The 23,817-nt window shown below is 48.2% G+C and overlaps 1 protein-coding gene across 1 annotated transcript in view; it reads left to right on the forward strand.

The window, feature by feature from the left end:
* Espl1 (extra spindle pole bodies like 1, separase) overlaps positions 1-21,528 on the forward strand; it is a 25,909-nt gene extending 4,381 nt beyond the window's left edge. The window contains exons 6-31 of the mRNA XM_004637879.2: positions 3,209-3,345; positions 4,559-4,752; positions 5,214-5,453; positions 5,661-5,805; positions 5,978-6,116; positions 6,285-6,424; positions 7,501-7,635; positions 9,099-9,218; positions 10,530-10,701; positions 11,067-11,195; positions 11,327-11,483; positions 12,076-12,185; positions 13,123-14,108; positions 14,715-15,069; positions 15,228-15,389; positions 16,475-16,688; positions 16,783-16,973; positions 17,457-17,584; positions 17,714-17,836; positions 19,415-19,570; positions 19,638-19,808; positions 19,902-20,006; positions 20,184-20,299; positions 20,581-20,664; positions 20,799-20,963; positions 21,235-21,528. Coding sequence (XP_004637936.1) covers positions 3,209-3,345; positions 4,559-4,752; positions 5,214-5,453; positions 5,661-5,805; positions 5,978-6,116; positions 6,285-6,424; positions 7,501-7,635; positions 9,099-9,218; positions 10,530-10,701; positions 11,067-11,195; positions 11,327-11,483; positions 12,076-12,185; positions 13,123-14,108; positions 14,715-15,069; positions 15,228-15,389; positions 16,475-16,688; positions 16,783-16,973; positions 17,457-17,584; positions 17,714-17,836; positions 19,415-19,570; positions 19,638-19,808; positions 19,902-20,006; positions 20,184-20,299; positions 20,581-20,664; positions 20,799-20,963; positions 21,235-21,436 — 4,976 coding nt within the window. The 3' untranslated portion in view covers positions 21,437-21,528. The remainder of the gene's footprint in view (positions 1-3,208; positions 3,346-4,558; positions 4,753-5,213; positions 5,454-5,660; positions 5,806-5,977; positions 6,117-6,284; positions 6,425-7,500; positions 7,636-9,098; positions 9,219-10,529; positions 10,702-11,066; positions 11,196-11,326; positions 11,484-12,075; positions 12,186-13,122; positions 14,109-14,714; positions 15,070-15,227; positions 15,390-16,474; positions 16,689-16,782; positions 16,974-17,456; positions 17,585-17,713; positions 17,837-19,414; positions 19,571-19,637; positions 19,809-19,901; positions 20,007-20,183; positions 20,300-20,580; positions 20,665-20,798; positions 20,964-21,234) is intronic.
* Positions 21,529-23,817: the final 2,289 nt, after the last annotated feature.

The raw sequence follows: 23,817 nt of genomic DNA on the forward strand, positions 1-23,817 counted from the left end.
GATCTCTAATTCAGTCTGGCCATAGCTTTCCTATGTAGTGGAGGCTGGCCTCAGACACACAACTATCTTCCTGCCTTAGCCTCCTGAGTGCTGGAATTACAGGCATATACCACCATGCCCAGCTTGGAGACTTTTCATGTTTTCAGTGTTTGAATCTAGTCATAGGAATGAAAATATCATTAACAACTGGATATGGTTGTAGATGCCTATAATTCCATCACTCTGGAGGCTGAGGCAGGAAGATTGCTGCAAATTCAAGGTCAGCATCAACTACACAGTAAGACCCTGTCCCAAAAAACTAAAAAGAAAATAAAAATTATTGTTAGAGACAAGGTCTCACTTTTTTTTAACATCTCACTATGTTGCCCAGGCTGGTATTGAACTTGTGATCTCAAGTGCTATGTCTGTGTCAGCCTCTTTTTTTTTTCTTCCTCGAATGCCTTCAGGGCACTTTTGGCCAGCGGGAGAGTTGTGAGGTTCAAACTCCAGCAACCTGAGGCTGACAGTTTTGTGGAAGCAGCCACTTAAAGGACTGAGCTAGGGCCAGGCCCCCAATAAGGGTTTTTTTTTTTTCCTTCCTGTGTCAGCCTCTTGAGTACCTGGAACTAGAGATGTGTCACCACATCCAGCTTCACCAGTATTGTGAATAATGAACATTCTTCCCATGGAATCCTAAAGACTGTTTTCTCTCAGCCATCTCTGTTAATAGCCAAAAAGCTGCATAAACAAGTTTATGGAATTTATTCATTCAACAGAACTGTGCCAAGCACTATTCTGAGTACTTAGATGTCAATGAACAAAATAAAAATGATGCTGGGCATGGGGATGCATGCTTTAATCCCTTCACTGTGGGTGGTTGTGGCAGATGGATCATAAGTTCCAGCTCTAGAGCCCAGTGTGGTGGCATTTGCAGATAATAGTGGCACTCTGGAGGCTGAGGCAGGAGGATTTCTGTGAATTCAGGCCAGCCTGGGCTACAAAATGAACTCAAGGCCAGCTTGAACTGCATAATGAGACCCTGTGCCCCAAAAAAGGAGTGGGGGCAGCAAGATAGCTCTGTTGACTAACTGCCTGCTTAGGCAAGCACAGAGACCAGGGTTTGATCCCTGGCACAACTCACTATGCTGGCCCCGCCCATGGGTTCCCTAAGCCAGCTGCCATCAAGTCCAGTGTGGTGGCACATGACTGTAATCCCAGTGCTGGAGGAAAGCAGGAGTATCACTTCGAGTCCAAACTTCATAGCGAGACCCTATACCAAATACATTTTTTTTTTCAAAGTTTTATTGACAAAGAGATAGCAATGAGACAGTTTCAAATCAAATCGGAAGGACAGTTTCAACAAATAATACACTGCATATATTCTTCTTAGTGGTTAATTGCTGTACAAGATGCGGACTTGTGATCCTATTCACAAACACCATTAGAACAAATCATTCTATTCATTAAGAGAATGCAACTATATATCTATCCCAACCTCTTTGAATACACAGATACAAAATGGACATTCATCGGTATACCCCATTTTTTCTAAGTTCCATTATTGAATATTATAGGTGTGTAAACTCAGCAAAATATTCTAAAAGAGTCCAGTAGCCTATAATAGCATTGGGTCTTATATTTAACTGGCAATGTCAGAAATTATTGACCTGAGTCCCCCACAGCTCAACTCAACAGCATGGCTTTATTTTTTATATTTCGACTTCATACTTTTCTACTGGATGGTTAAGACCAAGGTAAAGCAGGACCTATGCAACAAGAGTTGTAGCTTTTTGGTCTGAGAAGGTCAGTGAAATGCCCTCAGGATTTGTCCTGAGATCCTGTACCTCAGATTGTAGAACCTTCATCAGTGCAGCCATGTGGATGAGTCACGGCCAATGCTTGGCCAATGTGCTCTCTGTGAAAGCCTGAGAGAGTGTCTTCTCCCCATGTGACTCTCCTTAGGCACACTCTACGTCATCGATCACTTTCCTCTTTGGCCCCATAATCTTCTTGATCAGAAAATTTGGGACACTACCGAGGTACATGACGTTACAGTACAAGTTCTCATATGTCCTGAGTCTTAATTGACCTTAGAAGGTTAGGGCCAAAATGTTGGCTTTCCTTGTATCCTTCCTTTTTCTCTAATTTGGTCTGCAAACTTAGGTTGTTAACCATCCAGAACCAAATACATTTTTTAAAAAACGAATTCCAGGGGCTGGGGAGATGGCTCAGTAGAATAAGCACTTCCCTGGCAAGCACAAGGGCCTGAGTTCAATCCCCGGTTCCGCAAAAACAAAAATAATTCCAGCCCATCATGGATAACTTCGTGACTGAGACCCTGTGTATCTCAAAAAATAAAAAGAGGGATGCACATCAATGGGAAGGCTCTGGGTTTAATTCCCCGTACCACAAAAAATCCTTGGACTCAAGGAGCTGCATTTTTTTACTTTTGGGGAAAAGATGACAATTCAAGTGAATTATCAATATATTAGATAGATGTACGTGAGGGAGAAAAGTAGAGCAAGATTAGAAAGGTGCTTAATAGTCTGGGCTGAGGGAGAAAAGTAGAGCAAGATTAGAAAGGTGCTTAATAGTCTGGGCTGAGCGAGCAGGATAGGTCTCATTCAGGTGACAGGAGCAAAGACTTGGAGCATGGAAGGGGCCAAGGAGATGGAAGGGACTCAGTTGAATAAGCACTTGCCTGGCAAGCACAGGGTCCTGAGTTCAATCCCTGGTACTGCAAAGAAAAAAAAAAAGACTTGGAGCATGGAAAGGAGTCAGCTGGTAGCTGTCTGGAAAAAAACATTCCCTGCAGAGGAAGTGGTCAGTGCTGAGGTAAGGGAGGGTCCAATTTAAGGAATAGCAAGGAAGCTATTGTGGCTTTAGGGCAGTAAGAGAGAAAAGGTGAGAGACAGGCCAGATCCTTCCTCTAAAGTACAGACTGTGGAGCTTGATGAACTCAGTGGGTTGTGGGGAGAGATGGCCCTGTGGGAATGAGCACCCAGCCCTTGTAAAACGAGTGGCAGGGTGAGTGAGGGGTCACTTTATTGGGAAGCAGGGCCAAGGCTAGCCTGGAGCAGGAAAGGGAGGGCTCATTTCCTGGTGACAGTGGTGCCTGGCTGATCTGCAAGCTGCTGAGCTGACCCAGGTTGAGCCTCTCTGCTGCCTTTCCTGTAGGTCAGGGCAGCAGGAGCCATTCCTGTGGTCAGCTGCCTTTTTCTCCCTGCAGCCTCTTACACCAGTAACTTGGCCTACAGCTTCTACAGTCACAAGCTCTATGCCGAGGCCTGTGCTGTGTCTGAGCCACTCTGTCAGCACCTGGGCTTGGCTAAGCCAGGCACTTACCCTGAAGTGCCTCCTGAGAAAGTAAGAGGGCTTTGGAAGGGAGGAGGGGCGCTTATCTAGTGGGAGGTGGAGTAGTGTGAAAGGGGCTGGCAGGACCCTTCTTTGAGTACGGGATTAGGAGCTGCACGTTAGCCCCAGTATGTAGGGTAGGGCTTCCTAAATCTTACCTGTACTGTTCCTTTATCGCTTTCTTTAGATTGTTTTAGACTTATCCTTGTCCTGAGTCAGTGGTTTGCAACCTAGCTGCTCATTAGAATCACCTGAGTGAATTTTTATAAAGTTCTACTTCCTCATCTAAATTAATTGCATCGGAATCTCCATCAGAATCCAGCCCGGAAGCCCAGGCAGCTACATATTTTTAAAGTTCCCAGCCAGGTGCTGTGGTGCATTTCCTGCAGTCCCAGCACTGAGGGAGGCTAAAGCAGGAGGGTCACAAGGGTGAATCCTGAGTCCCATACAGAACTTTCAAAAGGGGGCTGGAGATGTAAAAGAGCAGTAGAGTGCCCCTGAGTTTGAGCTCTCGTGCTAGAAACAAATGAGTGTTTTGTTCAAAGTGGTCCTTTGTACAAGCAGACGGAGAACCAGAGTCCTAACCAAGCTTCCCTGTGAAATGATAGGTTGGCTGGATTGGTAAGTGAAGTGAATGATAGGAGGCCTTCCAGGGTTTCTTGTGAATGAGTTGATGAGGCTCTAAAGGACTGAGGTGGAAACGTGACCTCAGATTGGTGTTTGTATTACGCTATGGAGAATGCAATGAAGGAACAAGACTGATAAATCCAGGCAACCCTGTCTCAAAAAGGAAAAATTAAAAAAGACTAAGTAATTGGGCCTCACTGGCCACCCAAGCAGGAAAGGGTGGGCTGGACTGAACCAGCTATTGAGGAATGGAAAGAAGTAAGTGAGCACAGGAGGTTGAGATTTAACCTGGCGAGTAGCTGGCTAGGAAGCAGGTCAGGAGAAGAAAGAGGCTAAAAGTCCCCGTGTTGCTGAGTCGGGACAGTGCTTGTTGCTGAGGAAAGATTAAAGGAGAAGGTGGGTCTTCAAGGGTATGGATGACAAGTATTAGGCCAGTACGTGGGAGCCTGAGAGGCTGTGACCAGGATGTGTAGTTCCCAGGTGTCTCTTCTGGGGAGGGGAACAGGTGCATCTGTTAACCTCCACGTTGTGCTGTACACTGCTGTGGACACTGGCTGGCCCTTCCCTCCAACCTGGTCTGTCTTCTGTCTCTTGTCAGCTGCACAGGTACTTCCGGCTGCATGTAGAGAGTTTGAAGAAACTGGGTAAACCAGTGCAGGGCTGTGAGATGGTGACCTTATGGCTGGCGGCCCTGCAGCCCTGCAGCCCTGAACACCTGGCTGAGCCAGTCACCTTCTGGGTTCGGGTCAAGATGGATGCGACCAAGGCTGGAGACAAGGAGCTACAGCTGAAGTGAGTTGTCGGCAAGGACAACCAAGCCTGCCCAGTGGATGGGATGGTTTTGTATTCATAATTATATTTTTTATTCCTGTGTCTTGAGAAAGGCAATGATTCCCTCATTTATCAATTATTGATGTGTGCCAGCCACGGTGCTAGATACTGGAGCTAGAGCAGTGACAGGCAATGTTCTTCGATGATTTTTGTTTTGTTTTGGGGTGGGGGGTCTTTTTGAGATAGGGCTGGCCTTGAGTTCACGTTGTAGCCCAGGCTGGTCTTGAACTTTGACGATCCTCTTGCTTCAGCCTCCCAAGTGCTGGGATTACAGGAGTGCACCACCATGCTCAGTCATTTTCATGTATTAAACAGAAGAGTGGTACAATTTGATTGAGACTCAGTGAACTCTAGGCCAGCGCTAGGGCTCCCTGGCATGGGGACAAAGGCTGTACCCCAATGCTAAGCCTGTTCTCTTTCAGGACTCTGCGAGATAGCCTGAGTGGCTGGGACCCGGAGACCCTTGTCCTCCTGCTGAGGGAGGAACTGCAGGCTTACAAGTCATTGCGGGCTGACACTGGGCAGGAACGCTTCAATGTCATCTGTGACCTGCTGGAACTGAGCCCTGAGGAGACACCAGCTGGGGCCTGGGCACGAGCCACCCACCTAGTGGAACTGGCTCAGGTTCTCTGCTACCATGACTTTGCCCAGCAGACAGACTGGTGAGGGGGGAGCCGGGGAGGACACACTTGTTTCTTGTTCAGCATCCTCTCTTTCAGGGGTTGTTTTCCCCTCTTCATGTTGCTGAGTGCCCTCTTGTGGCCAGGGGAGCTCATTCACCAGTACCCACTGTCTTGCAGCAGGCCCTTCCCAGGGCACAATAGCTAGTGCCCGAAATGGGCCCAGCTATGGGCACCTTCTCTCTACAGCTCTGCCTTGGATGCTATCCAGGAAGCCCTGCAGCTTCTGGAGGCTGTTAAGCCAGAGGCCCAGGCCAAGAATCGGCTTTTGGATGATAAAGCACAGGCACTTTTATGGTTCTACATCTGTACCTTGGAGGCCAAAATACAGGAAGTGAGTCTGGCCAAATAGAATTGGGTGTAGCAGTAGTTTTCCTTGGGATCCCTGTGAACTGGTACCAGCCTAGTCTTTTGGGGATTGGGAATCAAATTCTCAGGACCTGGTGCCTGCCAGGCAGGTGCTGTGCTGCTCCAGCCCAGTTTTTTATCTTGATTGACCCATGCAGGGTATAGAGCGGGATCGGAGAGCCCAGGTTCCTAGTAACCTGGAAGAATTTGAAGTCAACGATCTGAACTATGAAGATAAACTCCAGGAAGATCGTTTTCTATACAGTAACATTGCCTTCAACCTGGCTGCAGATGCAGGTGAGAGCAGTAACCAGCCTGACTTGGGCGTCTCCTCTGTGCTTCCTAAGAGCGGAGCGGAGATCCCTGGTATGCGACAGGCTAGGGAGAGCAAAGAATGTTCTGGAGAAACTACATTCTCTCCAGAAGGCCCATGAAGACAGATCGCTGATTTCTTGTGGCCTACAGCTCAATCCAAATCCCTGGACCAAGCTCTGGCTCTGTGGAAGGAGGTCCTTACAGAAGCGCAGGCCCCAGCTGTGCGTTGTCTCCAGCAGACAGCAGCCTCACTGCAGATCCTCGTGGCCCTCTATCAGCTGGTGGCCAAGGTAACATCTCTTCCCTTCATTGGCCTGAGCCTGCTGAGAAGCCTTTTGATTCAGAGCTGGGCATCATCACAGGCTCCCCAACTTTAAGTCTAGGCTTTATCATTTATTAATAAATGGGCTCAGGCCAGTAACTTAATCCTCTAATCCTGAGTTTCCTTATTTTTTTATTTTATTTTTTTGACAGAACTGAGGATTGAATTCAGGCCCTTGTGCTTGCCAGGCTAGTGCTTATTCTACTGAGCTATCTCCCTGCCCCCTTGAGTTTCCTTATCTTTAAAACAGGGGCAGTAGTAGTACTACCTTGGGACATTGCTGTCCAGTTCAATAATGCACAGAAGATGTTTTGTATAAACAGAAGACTCAGGCCGGGGAGATGGCTCAGTAGAATAAGTGCTTGCCTGGCAAGTGTAAGGTCCTGAGTTCAATCCCCAGTACTGCAAATAAATAAATAAACAAGACTCAAACATTAGCTAGAATTATTAATAACTAGGTATAATAACTAGGTGATAACTAATAAGTAGATTGGGCCTAAATACTCAGAAAAATAAACAGTTTTACATACAATTTAGGGGCCTATTATAGACTCAGTGGAGTTGTTCCGTGAACTCTGCAGTAGAAAATTTAAAACAAAAAGCAAAAGCTATTGCACATAAAGGAGCTTTGAGGCTGCATTCCAGCACAAGGGGGCTGGGAAGGTACCTCAACCCTGGATTGAATCTTGGTTCTACCAAATGCCTGTTACATATGCTTAGATGAACAACCTCACCTATGTGAGTTATTATGTCCTATGCTGTTAAACTGGGATTAGAGTTGCTCTGAAGATTAAATGTGTTGCATGTAACCTCTTGGTGAAGTGCTGGGTACATGGTAGGCCCAGTAGGCCCTGGCTATTACTGATGGTTGGCATCTAGGCTTTTAAACAAAGAGGGCAGGTGCTTTGTGGACTGCCTTTGCAGGTGATGGGTCTCTGTGTGTAGCCATATTCCATCCAGACCAAGGGGCAAAGTGCTAGGGCAGAGGGTGGAAAGGAAGGCTTGAACAGGAGAGAGCCAACTTGGCTGCTTCCGGCCCATCAGCCTCTGCAGGCCCTGGAGGCCCTCCTGCTCCTGCAGATCGTCTATGAGAGACTGAAGGATCATGCAAAAGCAGCCAGCTCCTCTTGCCACCTCACCCGGGTCCTCCTGAGCCTCGGCTGTCCCAGCTATGCCCAGGTGAGTGGCAGTAAGCAGTACCTAGAGCCTGCGGGTCACATGTGGTCTAGAGGCCCATCTTTCCCCCTGACAAGACAGCGAAAGGCCCAGCTTCTCTGTCTTCTACCACTACATTGGCTGGAGGGCTGGGTGGTGTGTGGTAGCAGGTGATTATGGAGAGAAGATGTTTCTTTCTCCTTAGTGTAAGAACTGATTATTCATAGATTGTGCAGTTCTGCTCCAGGAATCTGCTGCCCATGCTGCATTTTCCAGCTGCTTCTGTGCAGCTGTCACAATGTCTCCTGCTTGGTCTCCTTGCTTTTCTTTTTTGTTTGTTTTCTTTGTGGTACTGGGAATCAAACCCAGAGCCTCATATATACTAGACAAGTGCTGTACCACTGACTCATAGCACTAGTTCCAGTTTCTTGCTTTTCTTCTCTTTTGTCTTCCTCCTCTTTCTCCTCCTCTTCCTCCTCTTCTCTTCTTCCTCTTCCTTTTTTTCTTTTTCTTTGAGACAGGATCTCACTGTGCAGTTCAGACTGGGCTTGAGCTCACCATATAGCCCAGGTTGGCCTTGAACTCAATGCTGATCCTTCTGCCTCAGTCTCCCCAGTGCTGGAATTATAAGAATGTGCTGCCACACCCAGCTCCAGTTTCTCCCTTCCTCGCTTGTCTTCTAACTACCACTTGGAGGCACAGGCCTGATCTTACCTCTTTCGCATGAAAACATTTCCGTGGTTAGCTTCTCCTTTGCCTTAAGCATACTATTCACACTAAACTCTTCTGCCCCTTGCTACCATGTATATACCCTTCTGTCTTTGGCTGTCTTATGCCTTCCACTGGAAATGTACCTCTCCCTGCTTCCCCTTTTCTAATTCTGCAAACTTCTATGCTTTTTTCAAGGTCTTTGCTCAGTTGCTTTCTCCTTCATGAGACAGTTTTTATACCTCCCTCTTGAAGGCCACACCAACTACTTACTAGGTTCCCCTGCTCTAGTGCAGCACCCCGTGGCACTGTTCTTTGGTTATGTGCCTATGTTCTTGTACCTTGGCCCCTGGTGGACAGGAGCTTGTTTTCTCTTAGTGAGCTCTGTTTTTCTAGGTGGTAGTTAATGGAAAGTGTTAATGAGCACTGTGGTGAGTGACTAGTAGCATTTATTTATTTATTTATTCATTTATTTATTTATATTTGGTCTTTTTGAGACAGAGTCTTGCTATACTGGCCTTGAGCTCACTTTGTAGTGCAGGCTGGTCTCAAACTTTTAAGGATCTTCTTGCCTCAGCTGCTCAAGTGCTGGGATTACAGGCATATGCCACCACACCCAGCAATAGTAGCTTTTATGTAGATTATGACACTAGAAATAATTTAATATTTAATTGGTCACGTTCAGGATTTGACTTGCAAATGCTTACCTCCACTTTAATTTGAAGACTCTGGCTTCTGCCCTGGAGTGATCACCCCCTCTCTGCTGACTGCTTCCTTAGTTCTACCTAGAAGAGGCCGAGTCTGCCCTGACGCATCTCGATGAGACCACAGACACATACCTGCTCCTTTCCCTGACCTGTCACATACTTCGAAGTCATCTCTGCTGGACTCAACAGAAGGTATTTCCTGTTTTCTTTCCTCCTTTACTTTCTTTTGTTCGTTTCTTTCCTTGTTGCAATCTCTTCTCTCCTTCCTCCCCCCGCCCCTCTCTTTCCCTAATGCTGAGTATCAAAACCAAGGCCTTAAACATGCTAAGCAAGTGCACTGCTGCTGAGTTACATCCCCAGGCTTCATTTTTTTCACTCTAATCCTCAACGGTTCTGTGTGACAGAAACATTTTAGGATTTTCAGGGCATTTTTCTGGGTTCTGAGCTGTCCCTGGAGTTAGGCAGAATGTTCCTGACCCTGTGAAGTGGCAGAAATATCCTGGCTTTGCCTGTGTCACTCATTTTCTAGCAGAGATACCTTAGGCAATCAGACATCAGGAAAACAGTCCTGAGAAAATGCTATAGTCTTAGATTAGAAAGTTAGGATGACCCAAAAGACCTGAGTTTTTTCCCACATTACCTATGTGTGTTTTTTTGTTTGTTTGTTTGTTTGTTTGTTTGTTTGTTTGTTTTTTGTGGTACTGAGGATTGAACCCAGGGCCTTTCACTGACCTATCTCCTCAGCCATTTTTTATTTTGCTACAGGATCCTGCTAAATCACTAAGCTGCCTAGGCTGAATTTGAATTTGCAGTTCTTCTGCCTCAGCATCCTAGAGTGCTAAGATTATAAGAGTGTGCCTCCATGCTCTGTTTATCTCTGTGTTTTGACCAAATCTTTTTATCTGTTTTTTGAGATAGGGTCTAACTATATAGCCCAGGCTGGCCTCAAACTTGTGATTCTCCTGAGTGTTGGGATTATAGCAGGCCAGATTTTTATACCTTCTCAGCCTCTAATTTTTCATTCAGAGTTTTTAAAAAATATTTATTTATTTATTTTGTAGTACCAGGGATTGAACTCAGGACCCTGCACTTGTCAGGCAGGCACTTATTATACTGAGCTATCTCCCAGCCTTTTATTTTTAAAAGTAGGGTTGAAGGCTAGGGATATAAGTCAGTGGTACAGCACCTGCCTAGCAAGAGCAAGATTGTGAGTTCAATTTCCAGTACCAAGCCCCCCCCCAAAAAAAAAAAAAATTGAGGCCGAGCATGGTGGCACATACCTGTAATCCCAATATTTGGGAGGCTGAGGCAGAAGGATTTCCATGAGTTTGAGCCCAGCCTGGGCTACAAAGTTCAGACTGAGCTACATAGTGTACATAGCAAGATCCTGTCTCGGAGGGGTGGGGGGCAGGGTTGGGCTCCATGACTTCTGGTACATTTCAAGCTGTGAAATGTATAAATGTATTAACTGACTGCTTTTCTCTGGCCCTTCATGTCTCTCAGGTACCTGAGGGTGTCTCTTTTTTGCTGACTGTACTTCGGGATCCTGCGCTCCAGAAGTCATCCAAGGCTTGGTACTTGCTGCGAGTTCAGGCCCTGCAACTGCTGTCCACCTACCTGAGCCTTTCATCAAACAGCCTCTCAGATGCCCTGCGAGAGCAGCTTTGGGCTCAAGGTGAGAAAGAGTAGAACCCATGGTCTTTCTTGGAGGGTGGGTGTGGCTTGTCTGCTATGAGCTCATCCCACCCTTGTCCCCCCTGCTGTGCAGCTGTGTAGAGCAGTGTACCCAGGAGCTGCACAGAGGAGTCCTGGGTTAGCAAACAGGTCTCACCAACCACCTCTGATTGACCATTACCTGCTTGGAAGACCAGACTGAAGAGTTCTGAGAGCCCATGGGGTTTCAGAGGAGAGTTCTATACCTGACTTGCTGGCTACCTCAGGTCTATAAAGGAAGAGTCCCAGCAGGCTTGGCACTTGCTGTCTTAGTAGCTAGTGGAGGCCCGGCCACATCACCTGCCCTCCTTTCTCCTCTCCCCACAGGCTGGCAAACACCTGAGACAGCACTTGTAGACTCCCATAAGCTCCTCCGAAGTATCATCCTCCTGCTGATGGGCAGTGATGTCCTCTCCCTACAGAAAGCAGCTGTAGAGACACCGTTTCTGGACTGTGGTGAGTCTGAGGACGACAGTAAGGCTCTACCGGGGATGGATGGGCTAGATGTGGGGAGAGGTGAAAGTTTTGTCCCTAGCAGCCCACACTGTTGTTAAGTGATGAGGTCTTATCTTTCTCCTGTACTGCAGGTGAAAATCTGGTACAGAAATGGCAGGTTCTTTCAGAGGTTCTGAGCTGCTCGGAGAAGCTGGTCTGCTGCCTTGGCCGCCTAGGGAGTGTGAGTGAAGCCAAGGCCTTTTGCTTGGAGGCACTGAAACTTACCACGAAGCTGCAACTACCACGGCAGTGAGTGCAGAACCCGACAGGATCCTTAGTCAGACCCTGCAAGCCACATACCATAGATCATAGACGCCCAAACTATCCTAGAAAGGGACATTATGTTTAGGGGGTTGATGGAAGGCATTCCATGGAATGCTGGTTAATCAGGGTTAGAGGTTTTTATTTTCTATTGACTTGTAGAGTATCTTTCAGAATTCTGATAGACTTGCATATCTTGAAAGATCTAGTGCTGCATTTCCTTAAGTTTATTTGCTGACAGAATCTTTTTTTTTTTTTTTTTTTTGAGGACTGCAGTTAGAGGCCAGGGAGATAGCTCAGTGTAAATGCCTGCCTGGCAAGCACAAGGTCCTGAGTTCGATCCCTGATATCAAAAAAACAAGCAGAGGGAATGCAGTTAGAAAATTATGGCCACATGTATGGAATGAATTGGGATAAGAGAAAATTATAGAGGATTTTCCTCAGATAGCCTGTGAGTCAGCTTTAGGGAATGAGAAAGGCTTTTTGGAAAGAAGATTGGTGATGACTGTGAAAGTGGTATAGAAAACTGCAGGAAAATGAAGTATTCCACTCACCACTTTGCCACTTCTCTCCCCAAAAGGTGTGCCTTGTTCCTGGTGCTGAAAGGCGAGCTGGAGCTGGCCCGCAGTGACATTGACCTCTGTCAGTCAGACCTGCGGCAGGTCCTGTTCCTGCTCGAGTCCTGTACAGGTAAGCAGTGCTGGGGTGACACACACATCTTGCTGGGCAGCACTCCTAGGCTTCCATAGACTGTCGGCACATACCCCCCCTCCCCGATCGCCTTCCCCATACCAACCCTCCCTGGTTTTCATCTTCAGCATTGCTTAATTCATTTGGGCTTTCTAAATTTAAGCTTTGCTAAATAAAAATTTATAATTAGGTCCTCACATTTGCCATATTTATATTTCATATGCTGAGTGGCACATGTGGTTAGCACTGCTGTATAGAATAGGCCAAGTGTAGTGTCCCAGGATGGCTTAAGCTAAGATGAAAATGTTGCATTTATGCTACATTTTTTCTTATCAACCTTTTTTTTTTCTTTTCCCTTTTTCTACTAGGGTCCAAACCCAGAGGCTATATATCCAACTCTTTATTGTAATTTTTTTTTTTTTTTTTTATGTTGAGATGTGGTCTCAGTACTCAGATGTGACTCAAACTTGCTAGCCTCATGCCTCAATATCACTAAGTGCTAGAATTAAGGCATGTACCACTGTGCCCAGCTTCACCCATTTTCACCTCTAACATTTCATTTGCCCCACATAAAACTATTAGGTGGTTGCACAGATTTTTTTTTTTCTTTTTTAAAGAAATTGAGAAATTCAATGCTTTGGGCCAGTCCAGGCAGAAGGCAGGAATATGATGGGCTGCCTGGTGCCACTGCCCTACTCTTCTGGCATGGTCCTCTGAGCTGTAGGTGTGGGACTTAGAGTGCTGTCGATCCCTTGTTGGATGGGGGGAAATCATTAGGGAATTTCTCTAAAATAATAAGCTGCACTGATATGACTGAATTTTATACAATAATACATAGATAAATAACACATACCATGCATTGGAGTTAGACCCTAAGTTAGCTCAGGAAGTGTTTGATACCAAGGGTTTGTTAATTCTTTCTTTACTCTCTCCCTAGAGTTTGTGGGGGTGGCCCCTCACCCAGATGCTGTGAAGAAGGTCCACCTGCAGAAGGGGAAGCAATCAGCTCGGGCCCCCCAGCCCCCACAGCTCCTGGAGGAAGAGTCTTTCCTAAGGGGTCCTGCTCTGGAGCTTGTGGCCACTGTGGCCAAGGAGCCTGGGCCCATTCCACCTTCAACAAACTCCTCCCCAGTCCTGAAAACCAAGCCCCAGCCCCGCCCTGGCTTTCTGTCTCACTCTCCCACCTGTGACTGCTCACTGTGTGCCAACCCTGTCCTCTCAGCAGTCTGTCTGCGCTGGCTGTTGGTCACAGCAGGTGTGAGGCTGGCCACAGGCCATGAGGCCCAGGGTCTGGAGCTGCTGCAGGTTGTGCTAAAGGGTTGCCTTGCAGCCACCAAGCGCCTTACTCAAACTCTCCAGGCGTCCCTGAATCACAGAGCCCCTGCCTCTCCTGCCCCGAGCCTTCTGGATGAGCTCCTGGCTCAGGTGTACACACAGCTGGCACTGGGGGCCCTGCAGCAGCCATTGAACAAGAGCTTGGTGAAAGTCCTAGAGTCAGGGCTGAAGTTCACGGCAGCACGGATCCAGCTGGAGCCCTGGCGAGTCAGCCTGCTCCTGATTCAGGCCCTTGCAGAGCTGTCTGGCCTCAGCTGCTGTACTGCCCAACTTTTTGCAAGCTCCTGGGGCTGGCAGCCACCTTCAATCAAAAGCCCCACAGGGTTAAAGCCCTCTAAAACTCAAAGCCAAAAACGATGTGGACGGGGGCGCCAGCAGGCAGCCTCTGTTCCTCTGCTCTTGCAGAATACCTCTCACAGAGGCCCCAAAGGTGATGGGCCACCGTGTACACCTAAGCCCCCAGGCCGGGTCAAGCCAGTTGGCCCTCGAGTCCCCTTTACCGTGTTTGAAGAAGTCTGCCCTACAAAGAACAAGCCCAAGGTTCCCCAGGCCCCCAGGGTACATCAGAGGGTCCAGACACGCCTTAAGGTGAGCTGGGACTGTGGCCAGATGGTGCTGGTTGTGGGGGCGAAAGATGTGCTTTTTGAGCAGGAGAGATCCCTGGGCTGAGTGGAATGCTGGTCTGCTGTTTTGAGGTCTTCTACATCTCTCTTAACTCTGGTTTCTTTCCTTGTTCTTCCTTCCGCCGATCTACCCTCCTCCTTTCATGTTTCATGTTGGAACCACTTCTGGGATTGAGAGTAGCTGGTGTTGCCAGGTGTAGTGGTACACACCTGTATTCCCAGCTTTCAGGAGGCTGAGGCAGGAGCACTGGGAGTTCAAGGCCAGCCTGGGCTACATAGACCCTGTCTCAAAAACTAAAAAGTGGTGCATGCCTGTAATCTCAGCACTTGGGAGGCCGAAGCAGGAGGATTATTTTGAGTTTGAGACCATCCTGGGCTTCAAAATGAGCTCGAGGACAGCCTGAGATGCATAGAAAGACCCTGTCTCAAAAAGATAAAAATAAATAAACGCCCATGTAATCCGGGATTCTCGGCTTCCCTTATGATGGTGCCCATGGGTGCCTCTGCAGCTCCACCTACTATCAGGAGATGTCTCTGAAAGCCCTTGGCCCTTCCTTCCCTCTTACCCCAGGTCAACTTCAGTGATGACAGTGACTTGGAAGACTCTGTCTCCGTTGAGGTACCACTAGTGGAAGAACCTAAGAGACGGGGCACTGGGTCCCGGGGCCGGGGCCGGGCTAGAAAGAGCCCAAGCTTGGAGACAGGTGCAGATGCTCCAGGTAGTGCCCCTGTGAGTAGGAGTCATAGAACCAAGAAGGTGGCAACAAGACATCGTGAAGAGCAGGGCCTCCAGACAGCCTGTTGTGACAAGGCCAGGCTGGGCCCTGAGATCATGAGGACCATCCCTGAGGAGGAACTGACTGACAGCTGGCTGGAAATGAGCTTTGAGGCACTCAGAGCCTCTGATGGAGAAGACTCAGCCTCAGGTATGGTGATGCGTGTGTGGGAGAAGAGGTGTGTGTAGGGGGGTCCCTGATAACTGGTGCTAAGGGAGTCCAGAGGAAAGCTGCTGCTAGCTACACGGAACTGGCATGCAGAAGGGGAGCTGAGCAGGTAGCAGGAGTGGAACTCTTTCTCTCCCCAGGTGGGAAGGCGCCAGCTGCAGGAGCAGATCCCCCCGTAGGAGACTGTGAGGTGTTGAGACGGGACTGTAGCAAGGAAGAGCTGCCCATCCTGGCCCTAGGCAAGGAGAGCGACAGGGACCTCAGTGCTTGGCTCCGACCCTCCACGGTCTCCACAGCCGTTGGTGAGTGTGCTACTGAAGTCCAGTTACTTGGGTCTTTCTACTCTGTCTGTGGTTTTGGCTTTGAGACTTCACCTGGATCAAGTAGACTGGCAATCCAGAACATAGCTAAATCTCAGCACTGGGGCTGGTGAGATGGCTCAGTGGTCTAAAGCACCTATTTAGAACAAGCTAAGCTCAAGCAAAGCACAGAGACCTCGGTTCAATTCCCCAGCACCACATGCCAGCCAGCCCTGCCCCCTGGTGGGCTGAGCTGGCCACACACTAAATAAATAAATAAATAAATAAATATTTAAAAAAAAAAAATCTCAGCACTCTGTGCAGTAAAATAACCTCTCTGAGCTTTGGTTTCCTTCACTGTTTTTTTTTTTTTTTTTTTTTTTTTTTTTTTTTGTGGAACCGGGGATTGAACTCAGACCCTTGCGCTTGCTAGGGAAGCACTTATTCTACTGAGCCATCTCCCCAGCCCTCCTTCACTGTTAAATGGGGTTTGTAATCCCAGTACTCAGGCTGAAGCAGAAAGATTGCTGTGAACATAGTGAATTCAAAGTCAGCATGAGCTGCATAATGAGGCCTATCTCCAAAAATAAAGACCCTATTTTAAAAAAAGAAACCAAATAGAAGCCAGGTGTGGAGCATGCCTATAATGGAAGCAATTGGGAGGCTGAGGCAAGAGAATTGCTGTGAGTTCAAGGCAAACTTTTGAACTGCGTAGGGAGATCTCTCTCTCTCTCTCTCTCTCTCTCTCTCTCTCTCTCTCTCTCTCTCTCTCTCTCTTTCTATATATATATACCTATAATACTAATTGAGACTGGTAGGATCCCTGTGAATTTGAGGCCAGCCTAAACTACACAGTGAGACCCTGTCTCAAAAAAACAATAACTTAAAAAACAACAACAAAAAAGGAATGGCTTTGGAGGATGGAGTGAGGTGATACCTGTTAGTGGTATAGCACTCTTCTCGTGCATCCCCTTTCGTAAAGGGTAGCTGCTTTTTCATGGGGAGACAACACGGGGACTCCTTTGGGAGCTCCTCTCCACTAGGAGACGGGAGGTGATCTTTAGTGCTTGTCTTTAACTGTCCTCTAGGTTCTTCTACCCTGGATTCCATGTGTGATTCCCTGGGCATTGCCTTCCGTGGGGTCAGCCACTGCCCTCCTAGTGGGCTCTATGCTGACCTCTGCCGCCTCCTGGCCTTGTGCCTGGGCCACCGGGATCCCTATGTCACTGCCTTCCTCATTGCCGAGTCTGTTTCTATCACCTGTCGCCACCAGCTTCTCACCCACCTCCACAGACGGCTCAGGTAAGCTCTCCCCATCACTGGAGCTTGTGCCAGCCACGCTGTGGAGAGGGCCCCATTCGGGGAAGGGACTCACCCCTGCTTGTGTTGCCTCCAGCAAGGCCCAGAAGCATCAAGGATCACTCAAATTGGCGGAGCGGCTACAGCAGCTTAGCTTCCAGGAGACGCCTGGTGATGTCCCTCTGGCCCGCATCCAGCGCCTCTTTTCCTTCAGGGCTTCAGGAGCTGGTGCCTTTCCCCAGCCTGAGAAGCAGCATTTCCAGGAGCTCTTGGCTCTGTTGCCCAGTGGTACGGGGGCAGCTTCTAGCTCCTCTTCTGTCCTTGATTGTGTCTGCTTGCTGATTTCATTGGGTGTCAGAGTTGAGGCACTGGTTGTTTGTGTAGATTTGTGCCCCTTGTTTCACACCTTTGTGTCTGTGAGCCATGTTTCTCTCACAGACAGACATACACTGAGTCAAGAAGTCCGTGCTTACCCTCAGTTGAATTCCCAGCAAATTCAGTCTTTGTACAGGTGTCTGCTGTCTTCCTCCACTAACATGAGACCTGCTGACAGATGATCCTGGTGTCTCGCTCTGTGTGGGGCCCTTGTCAGCTGCCGTAGGGTTGTGAGGAATTAGGAACTGCCTGTCCTCAGGGAGCTGCAAGGGCAGAAGAGGACTCATTAAACCCCAGCTAGAGCTGTCCTGAGGGATGGGTGTCCTGCATGCCAAAGACAGGGCCAGGAATTCCTCCTAACAGCCACCGTGATCCCAAGTGTGTCCTCTGTGTCAGGGGTGACTGTCTGCGTGTTAGCCGTGGCCACTCTCCAGCCTGGAACTGTGGGCAACACTCTTTTGTTGACAAGACTGGAAAAGGACAGCCCCCCTGTCACTGTGCAGATCCCCACCATGCAGGACAAGGTAGGGCTCCAGGACCAAGGAGCAGTGTTGACAACTGTGGCCTGTGGTTGAGGTGCTCACATTCTGTGGCTGGGGCTAGAGACAGTGATCACTGGCTCAGCCAAGAGCTCACAACCCCTTCACCCACAGTTTTCTCTGAGTTCAGCCTTGAGAGAATTTGATGCCATCCAGAAGGAACAGAAAGAGAACAGCAGCTGTACTGAAAAGCGAGCCTGGTGGACAGGCCGGCTGGCCCTGGACCGCAGGATGGAGGTGTGTGCTGGGTGCTAGAGGGGTGCTCAAGAGTGACCTGGGGCTACTAGTGTCTTGCCCAGCAGAGAGTTCAGATCAGTGCTCAGCTATTTCAAGTTTCTTTTTTTTTCTTTTTTTTTTTTTTTTTTTTTTTTTTTTTCCTGGTACCAGAGATTGAACTCAGGACCTTGTGCTTGCCAGCAAAGCACTTATTCTACTGAGCTATCTGCCTGGCCCTAAGTTTGGTTTTGTTTTTTTTTTTTTTTCCTTTAGGAAAGGGTCTACAGGGTATTCAGGGTCTCACTACTAGATCAGACTTGTAGTGATCTGCTTGTTTACAGCCTCCCAAGAGCTGGGATTATAGGTACACACCACCACACCCAGTCTCAATTGCTGTCTCAGCATGCCCCAGGGGCAGAGCTGGCAGAGCAGGCCCATGGATCAAACCCCTGACCACTTTCACCTGCTTGCAGGCGCTTTAGTCCGCTGAGCTATTTGGCTTGCTCAAGTTCTTTTTGGAAATGTACGTCTCAAAAGATACAACTTGGAGAAGGTTTGAGATTTTTTTTTGTTTGTTTGTTTGTTTTGGGAGGAATTTTTTTGTACTGGGAATTGAATTCAGGACCTTTCTTTTGCCAGGTAGATGTTGTGCTATGTTCCCAGTGGAAATTTTTAAATAATAATAGCAAGAAGTTATGGTAGTGGAATATTTAAAGACACAGAAAAGCTGGTTGTGGTGGTACATGCCTTTAATTCCAATCTCTTGGGAGGCTAAGGCCAGAGGATTGGGAATTTGAGGCTGTCCTGGGCCATTTAGCAAGACTGTCTCAAGGGGTGTGTGTGTGTGTGTGTGTGTGTGTGTGTGTGTGTTTTCAGAACCAGGGATTGAACTGAGGCCCTTGCACTTGCCAGGCAAGCACTTATTCTACAGAGCTATCCCCCCCCCTTTTTTTTTTTTTTTTTTTAACATTTATTTATTTATTGTGTGTGTGTGTGTGTGTGTGTGTGTGTGTGTGGCCAGCTCAGCCCACCAGGGGGCGGGGCTGGCTTGCATGTGGTGCTGGGGGATTGAACCGCGGTCCCTGTGCTTTGCTAAGCTTGTTCCAAGTAGGTGCTTTAGACCACTGAGCCATCTCTCCAGCCCAGCCTCTTTTTTTTGTTGTTGTTTTGTTTGTTTGTTTGTTTTTTGGCAGAACCGGGGATTGAACTCAGGCCCTTGCGCTTGCCAGGGAAGCGCTTATTCCACTGAGCCAACTCCCCAGCCCTGCCTCAGCCTCTTGAGTGCTAGGATTACAGGTGTGTGCCACCACACCCAGCTCAAATTTTAAAAAAAAGATAAAATCAGCCCATGTATTAGCTTCCTGGCTGTAGCTTTCATTGCTTACCTGTTCATATTTATCAAATATATGATAGTCTTTATTCCCAGAATCTCAAGAAATAGAAAAATGTGTCAGACTCTGGCTTGTATGGCTGGCAGAAAGCTATGCAGGGCACATGGCACATTGGAAGCCACTTTTCTCATCTCCAAAATGTTGCCTGAGGGGCGAGAAGCGTGGCTTCTGGCTACCTGTCTGGCTGAGGGCTCCATCCCCCTCCTAGGACCTCATCTCATCCCTGGAGAAGCACGTGTTGGGCTGCTGGCGGGGGCTGCTGCTGCCCTCCAGTGAGGAGCCTGGCCCTGCGCAGGAAGCCGCCTGCCTGCAAGAGTTGCTGCAGGACTGTGGTTGGCAGTATCCCAACCCCACTCTGCTAAAAGTGAGTTCAGACAGCAGGGAAGGGGAAGCCGCTGGACACGGCACCTGCTAACCGTGTTCTCCTGTAGGTCTTGCTCAGTGGTGCCAGTACCCTCACGACCCAGGACATTCAGGCCCTGGCCTATGGGCTGTGCCCAACACAGCCAGACCGAGCCCAAGAGCTCCTGACTGAGGCAGCCGGGCGTCTACAGGGGCAGACAGCACCAAGCAATAAGCACCTTGTCTTGGTGCTGGACAGGGTAAGAGGGGGCAGGGAGTAGAGGGCACCAGCTCACCCCAGGCCTCTTTGGGCCCTGGCTGAGGACAGTAACCTTGGAATGCTTTTTGCTCAGGACTTGCAGAAGCTGCCGTGGGAAAGCATGCCCTGCCTGCGAGCGCTGCCTGTTACCCGGCTGCCCTCCCTCCACTTCCTACTCAGCTATTCCATTATCAAAGAGGTGGGATGCACAGGGTCGGGTCCAGGGAGGATTGGTGATTGGAAGGGAAGTGAAGAGAGTCGGAGAGACCTGGGGAGATTGCAGCAGTTTCCAGGAGCTGTCAGATGTGGAAAGAGGAAGCTGCTGAAGCTTGGTCCTGTGGCAAGACCAGGTCCTAATCACCAGTGTCTCCCCCAGGCTGGTGCCTCAGCAGTGCTGAGCCAGGGGGTGGATCCTCGGAGCACCTTCTATGTCCTGAACCCTCACAATAACCTGTCAAGCACAGAGGAGCAATTTCGAGCCAAGTTTAGCAGGTCAGAGAGGCAAGGGCACAAAGGTGGGTGGGGAAGATAGAGGCAGCATGCCAGGGCACTGCGCCTATATTCCAGAATCTGGCATTGCAGTACAGTCATCTCCTGTCCCCTCTGCCCTCTTTGCCACATGATCACTGCTGTGCAGGTCCTGTTCTCCTGCCTTTTTTTTTTTTTTTTTTTCCTTCCATACCAGGGTTTTTACTCAGGACCCAGCGCTTGCCAGGCAGGTGCTTATTCTACTGAGCTGTCTCCCCAGCCCTCACCTTGCCTTTCCTCTGCAGTGAAGCTGGCTGGAGAGGGGTGGTCGGGGAGTTACCCAGCCCGGAACAGGTGCAGGCGGCCCTGACAGAGCATGACTTATACATGTGAGTGTACATGGCAGGTTGAGAGGGGCAGTCCCAAGTCACTATGGGTTGCTTTGGGACCCTAGAGTTCTGGCCTCACAGGATGAGACCTTGTTCTGCTTGGTCAATGCTTATCTCTCTTCCTTCTGCCTTAGTTATGCGGGGCATGGAGCTGGTGCCCGCTTTCTCGATGGACAGGCTGTGCTGCGACTGAGCTGCCGGGCAGTGGCCCTGTTGTTTGGCTGCAGCAGTGCAGCACTGGCCGTGCATGGAAACCTGGAGGGGGCTGGCATAGTGCTGAAGTACATCATGGCTGGCTGGTGAGGCTTCAGGGGTGAGACCTGTCCTAGGGCATTGAGACCCTCTTACCTACTCTGGCTCTTTCCCAGCTCCCAGCCCTGGCCCCTTCCTTTCTTGCCTCATCTTCCTCCCATCTGGGTTCCCTGAGGATGCCTGACCCTACAACCTTGATCCCCTTCCATTCTCAAAGCATGGGACCAGGGAGTTCCTTCTTGGTTCAGTCCTCTCCACCACTAATATCTTCTGGGTGGTCTGTTCCTGGACCCTCACTTTGTGCTTATTTTTTCCCAGCCCCCTATTTCTTGGAAATCTCTGGGACGTGACTGACCGAGACATTGACCGCTACACAGAGGCTCTCTTGCAGGGCTGGCTCACAGCAGGCCCGGGGGCCCCTCTGCTCCACTATGTGAGCCAGGCCCGCCAGGCTCCCCGACTCAAGTCCCTGATTGGAGCTGCACCCATAGCCTATGGCTTGCCTGTCTTTCTGCGATAAGGCTTGACGCTCTCTATCTTATGACTGGTAGAAACCATGTGATTGTTCTACCTCCAACCTTAGATTTCACCCTCAGGATAAATATTTTAAAGCTGTTTTCCCTTGTGTTTTATATGAAATATTTCCTTCCAATTTAATATAATAAAGATACATTATTTCAACCCTGTTTGTGTAGTGTATCTGAGAACATCTGAAGACAAATGCCCGTCCCCGCCCCCCACCCCCACCCCAGTGTGTGCTACTGTAAACAGAAGGAAACACCTTACAGGATTCAAGTTTGAGAACATTAGGAAGAAAGAGAAAGCCATTGCATAAAGCTGAACCAGGGTGGACCTTTGCTGGCCAAGCTGAGGGAGAAAGGGCTTGAAGTAGCTGCCTGTAGGGGTGCATGCCCATAATGCTAGCACTCTGGGAGGCTGAGGCAGAGAACTGCATGGTTTGAACCCAGCCTGGGCATTTTGGTGACTGGAAACCTGCCGAAATTTTTTAAAGGGCTGATGATGTAACTTGGTATAAAGGTCTGGGTTCAATCCCCAGCATCAAAAAAAAAGTGTAAATAGGACCCAGAAAGGGCATCAGTAAGCATTGAGGGTATCTTTTTTTTTTTTTTTTTTTAAATCAGATTTTATTGGTACATTTTAGAATTGCATAATGATCATTCATCACAGATTTTGTACATGATGTAACTTTTTCCCATTCCTTTCCCTTCAGCCCCTATTTATAGAAGCTTTGTTTCCATGTTTTCTCTTTTTTTTACTTTTCTTTCCTTCTCCCTTCTGCCTTGTTTACCTCCCCATATGAACATTTTCTTCCTATTTTGCAATACGTATCGCTGAGGGCACCTTCCTGCCTCAGTTGCTCAGCCTCTCCAAAGGCTGTTACGGAGGCTGCTCTCTTCCCACTGCAGCTGCTGGCTCCTCAGTGCCAGTCCCTGAGCAGCAGGTTCTATGGGTTCTCTCTTTTTTTTTTTTTTTTTAAATATTTATTTTTATTTATTACATTTATTGTGTGTGTGTGTGGCCAGCTCAGCCCACCAGAGGGCGGGGCTGGCTGGCATGTGGTGCTGGGGATCGAACCGCGGTCCCTGTGCTTTGCCAAGCTTGTTTCAAGTAGGTGCTTTAGACCACTGAGCCATCTCTCCAGCCCTCTATGGGTTCTCTTACCAGCTGTGTGTCTCCCACTAAATGTTGAACTGGAGGGAAGCCCACCCCTCCCAGCCTCATCTTCCCCCAGCGAGCATGTGCTGTGTGGTGCTAGGTGGCTCACAGCAGCTTTCTACTCCTCAGCTTTCTTTCCACCTCATCTAGCCTCCCTTCAGCATGTTATTTCCACACTTCTCACGACTCAAAGAGCTTCACAGGCCTCCTCCTGGCCTGTCTGTCCGAGGCTTGGACTGAAGTAGGACAAAATACAAGATAGGCAAAAGGGAAACGTGGAATTCCTAACTCAGAAATCCTGCTTTTAAGAATTAAGAAAAAAAAGAATTAAAAAAATAATAAGACTGTTGGGCCGAGGAGATTGCTCAGTAGAATAAGTGCTTGCCTGGCAAGTGGAAGGGCCTGAGTTCAATCCCCAGTTCCAAAAAAAAAAAAGACTGTCGCTGTGGTGTCTTTGTGACCTGCATAATTTCTTTTTTCTTATCAAAGACTGTATCATTTTTATTTTTAATAAATATACCTTCCCTTCCCTTGTTCAAGATTTATGTACTTTGCTCATTAGTCATATTACTAATGTTCTGAAGCATTTTTCATCAACAGGCACTTTCCTACTTGTTTCATCATCATTGAACTGCTTGCTGTACATACTGTGACACATGTCGATGATGCACTTCAAATATAGCTCAGCAATTACTTGAAGCAAACCAATAGTTAACATACCTATATAACTGATGAGGCTTATAATTCTACCATTATATTGTTCAGTTTTATAGCAATTACATTGAACAGCATCCATCTTGTACTATGTAAAGCAGAAAACAGGTGTGCTTTATTTTTTTAATTTTTATTTATTTATTTATTTTGTGTCTGTGTGTGGCCAGCTCAGCCCACCAGGGGGCGGGGCTGGCTGGCATGTGGTGCTGGGGTCCCTGTGCTTTGCTTAGCTTAGCTTGTTCTAAGTAGGTGCTTTAGACCACTGAGCCATCTCACCAGCCCAGGTGTGCTTTTTTGAAAGTACAGTGTATCTTCTTTGTTCTGTACATGTTAACTCATGAACATGTGAATTGGAAATGTGCTTCAACTTGCAGAATTTTGGAGCAGACAGAGGTAATGTTAATAAAAATCAAAATTTTAATTTGAAAAAAAGAGACTGTCACTGGACCAGACATGGTATGTGCCTGTAATCTCAGCACTCAGAAGACTTGAGGCAGGAGAACTGGGAGT

This window comes from Octodon degus, unplaced genomic scaffold, assembly GCF_000260255.1.
Source record: "Octodon degus isolate 3935 unplaced genomic scaffold, OctDeg1.0 scaffold00093, whole genome shotgun sequence".
NCBI classification, from domain to species: domain Eukaryota; kingdom Metazoa; phylum Chordata; class Mammalia; order Rodentia; family Octodontidae; genus Octodon; species Octodon degus.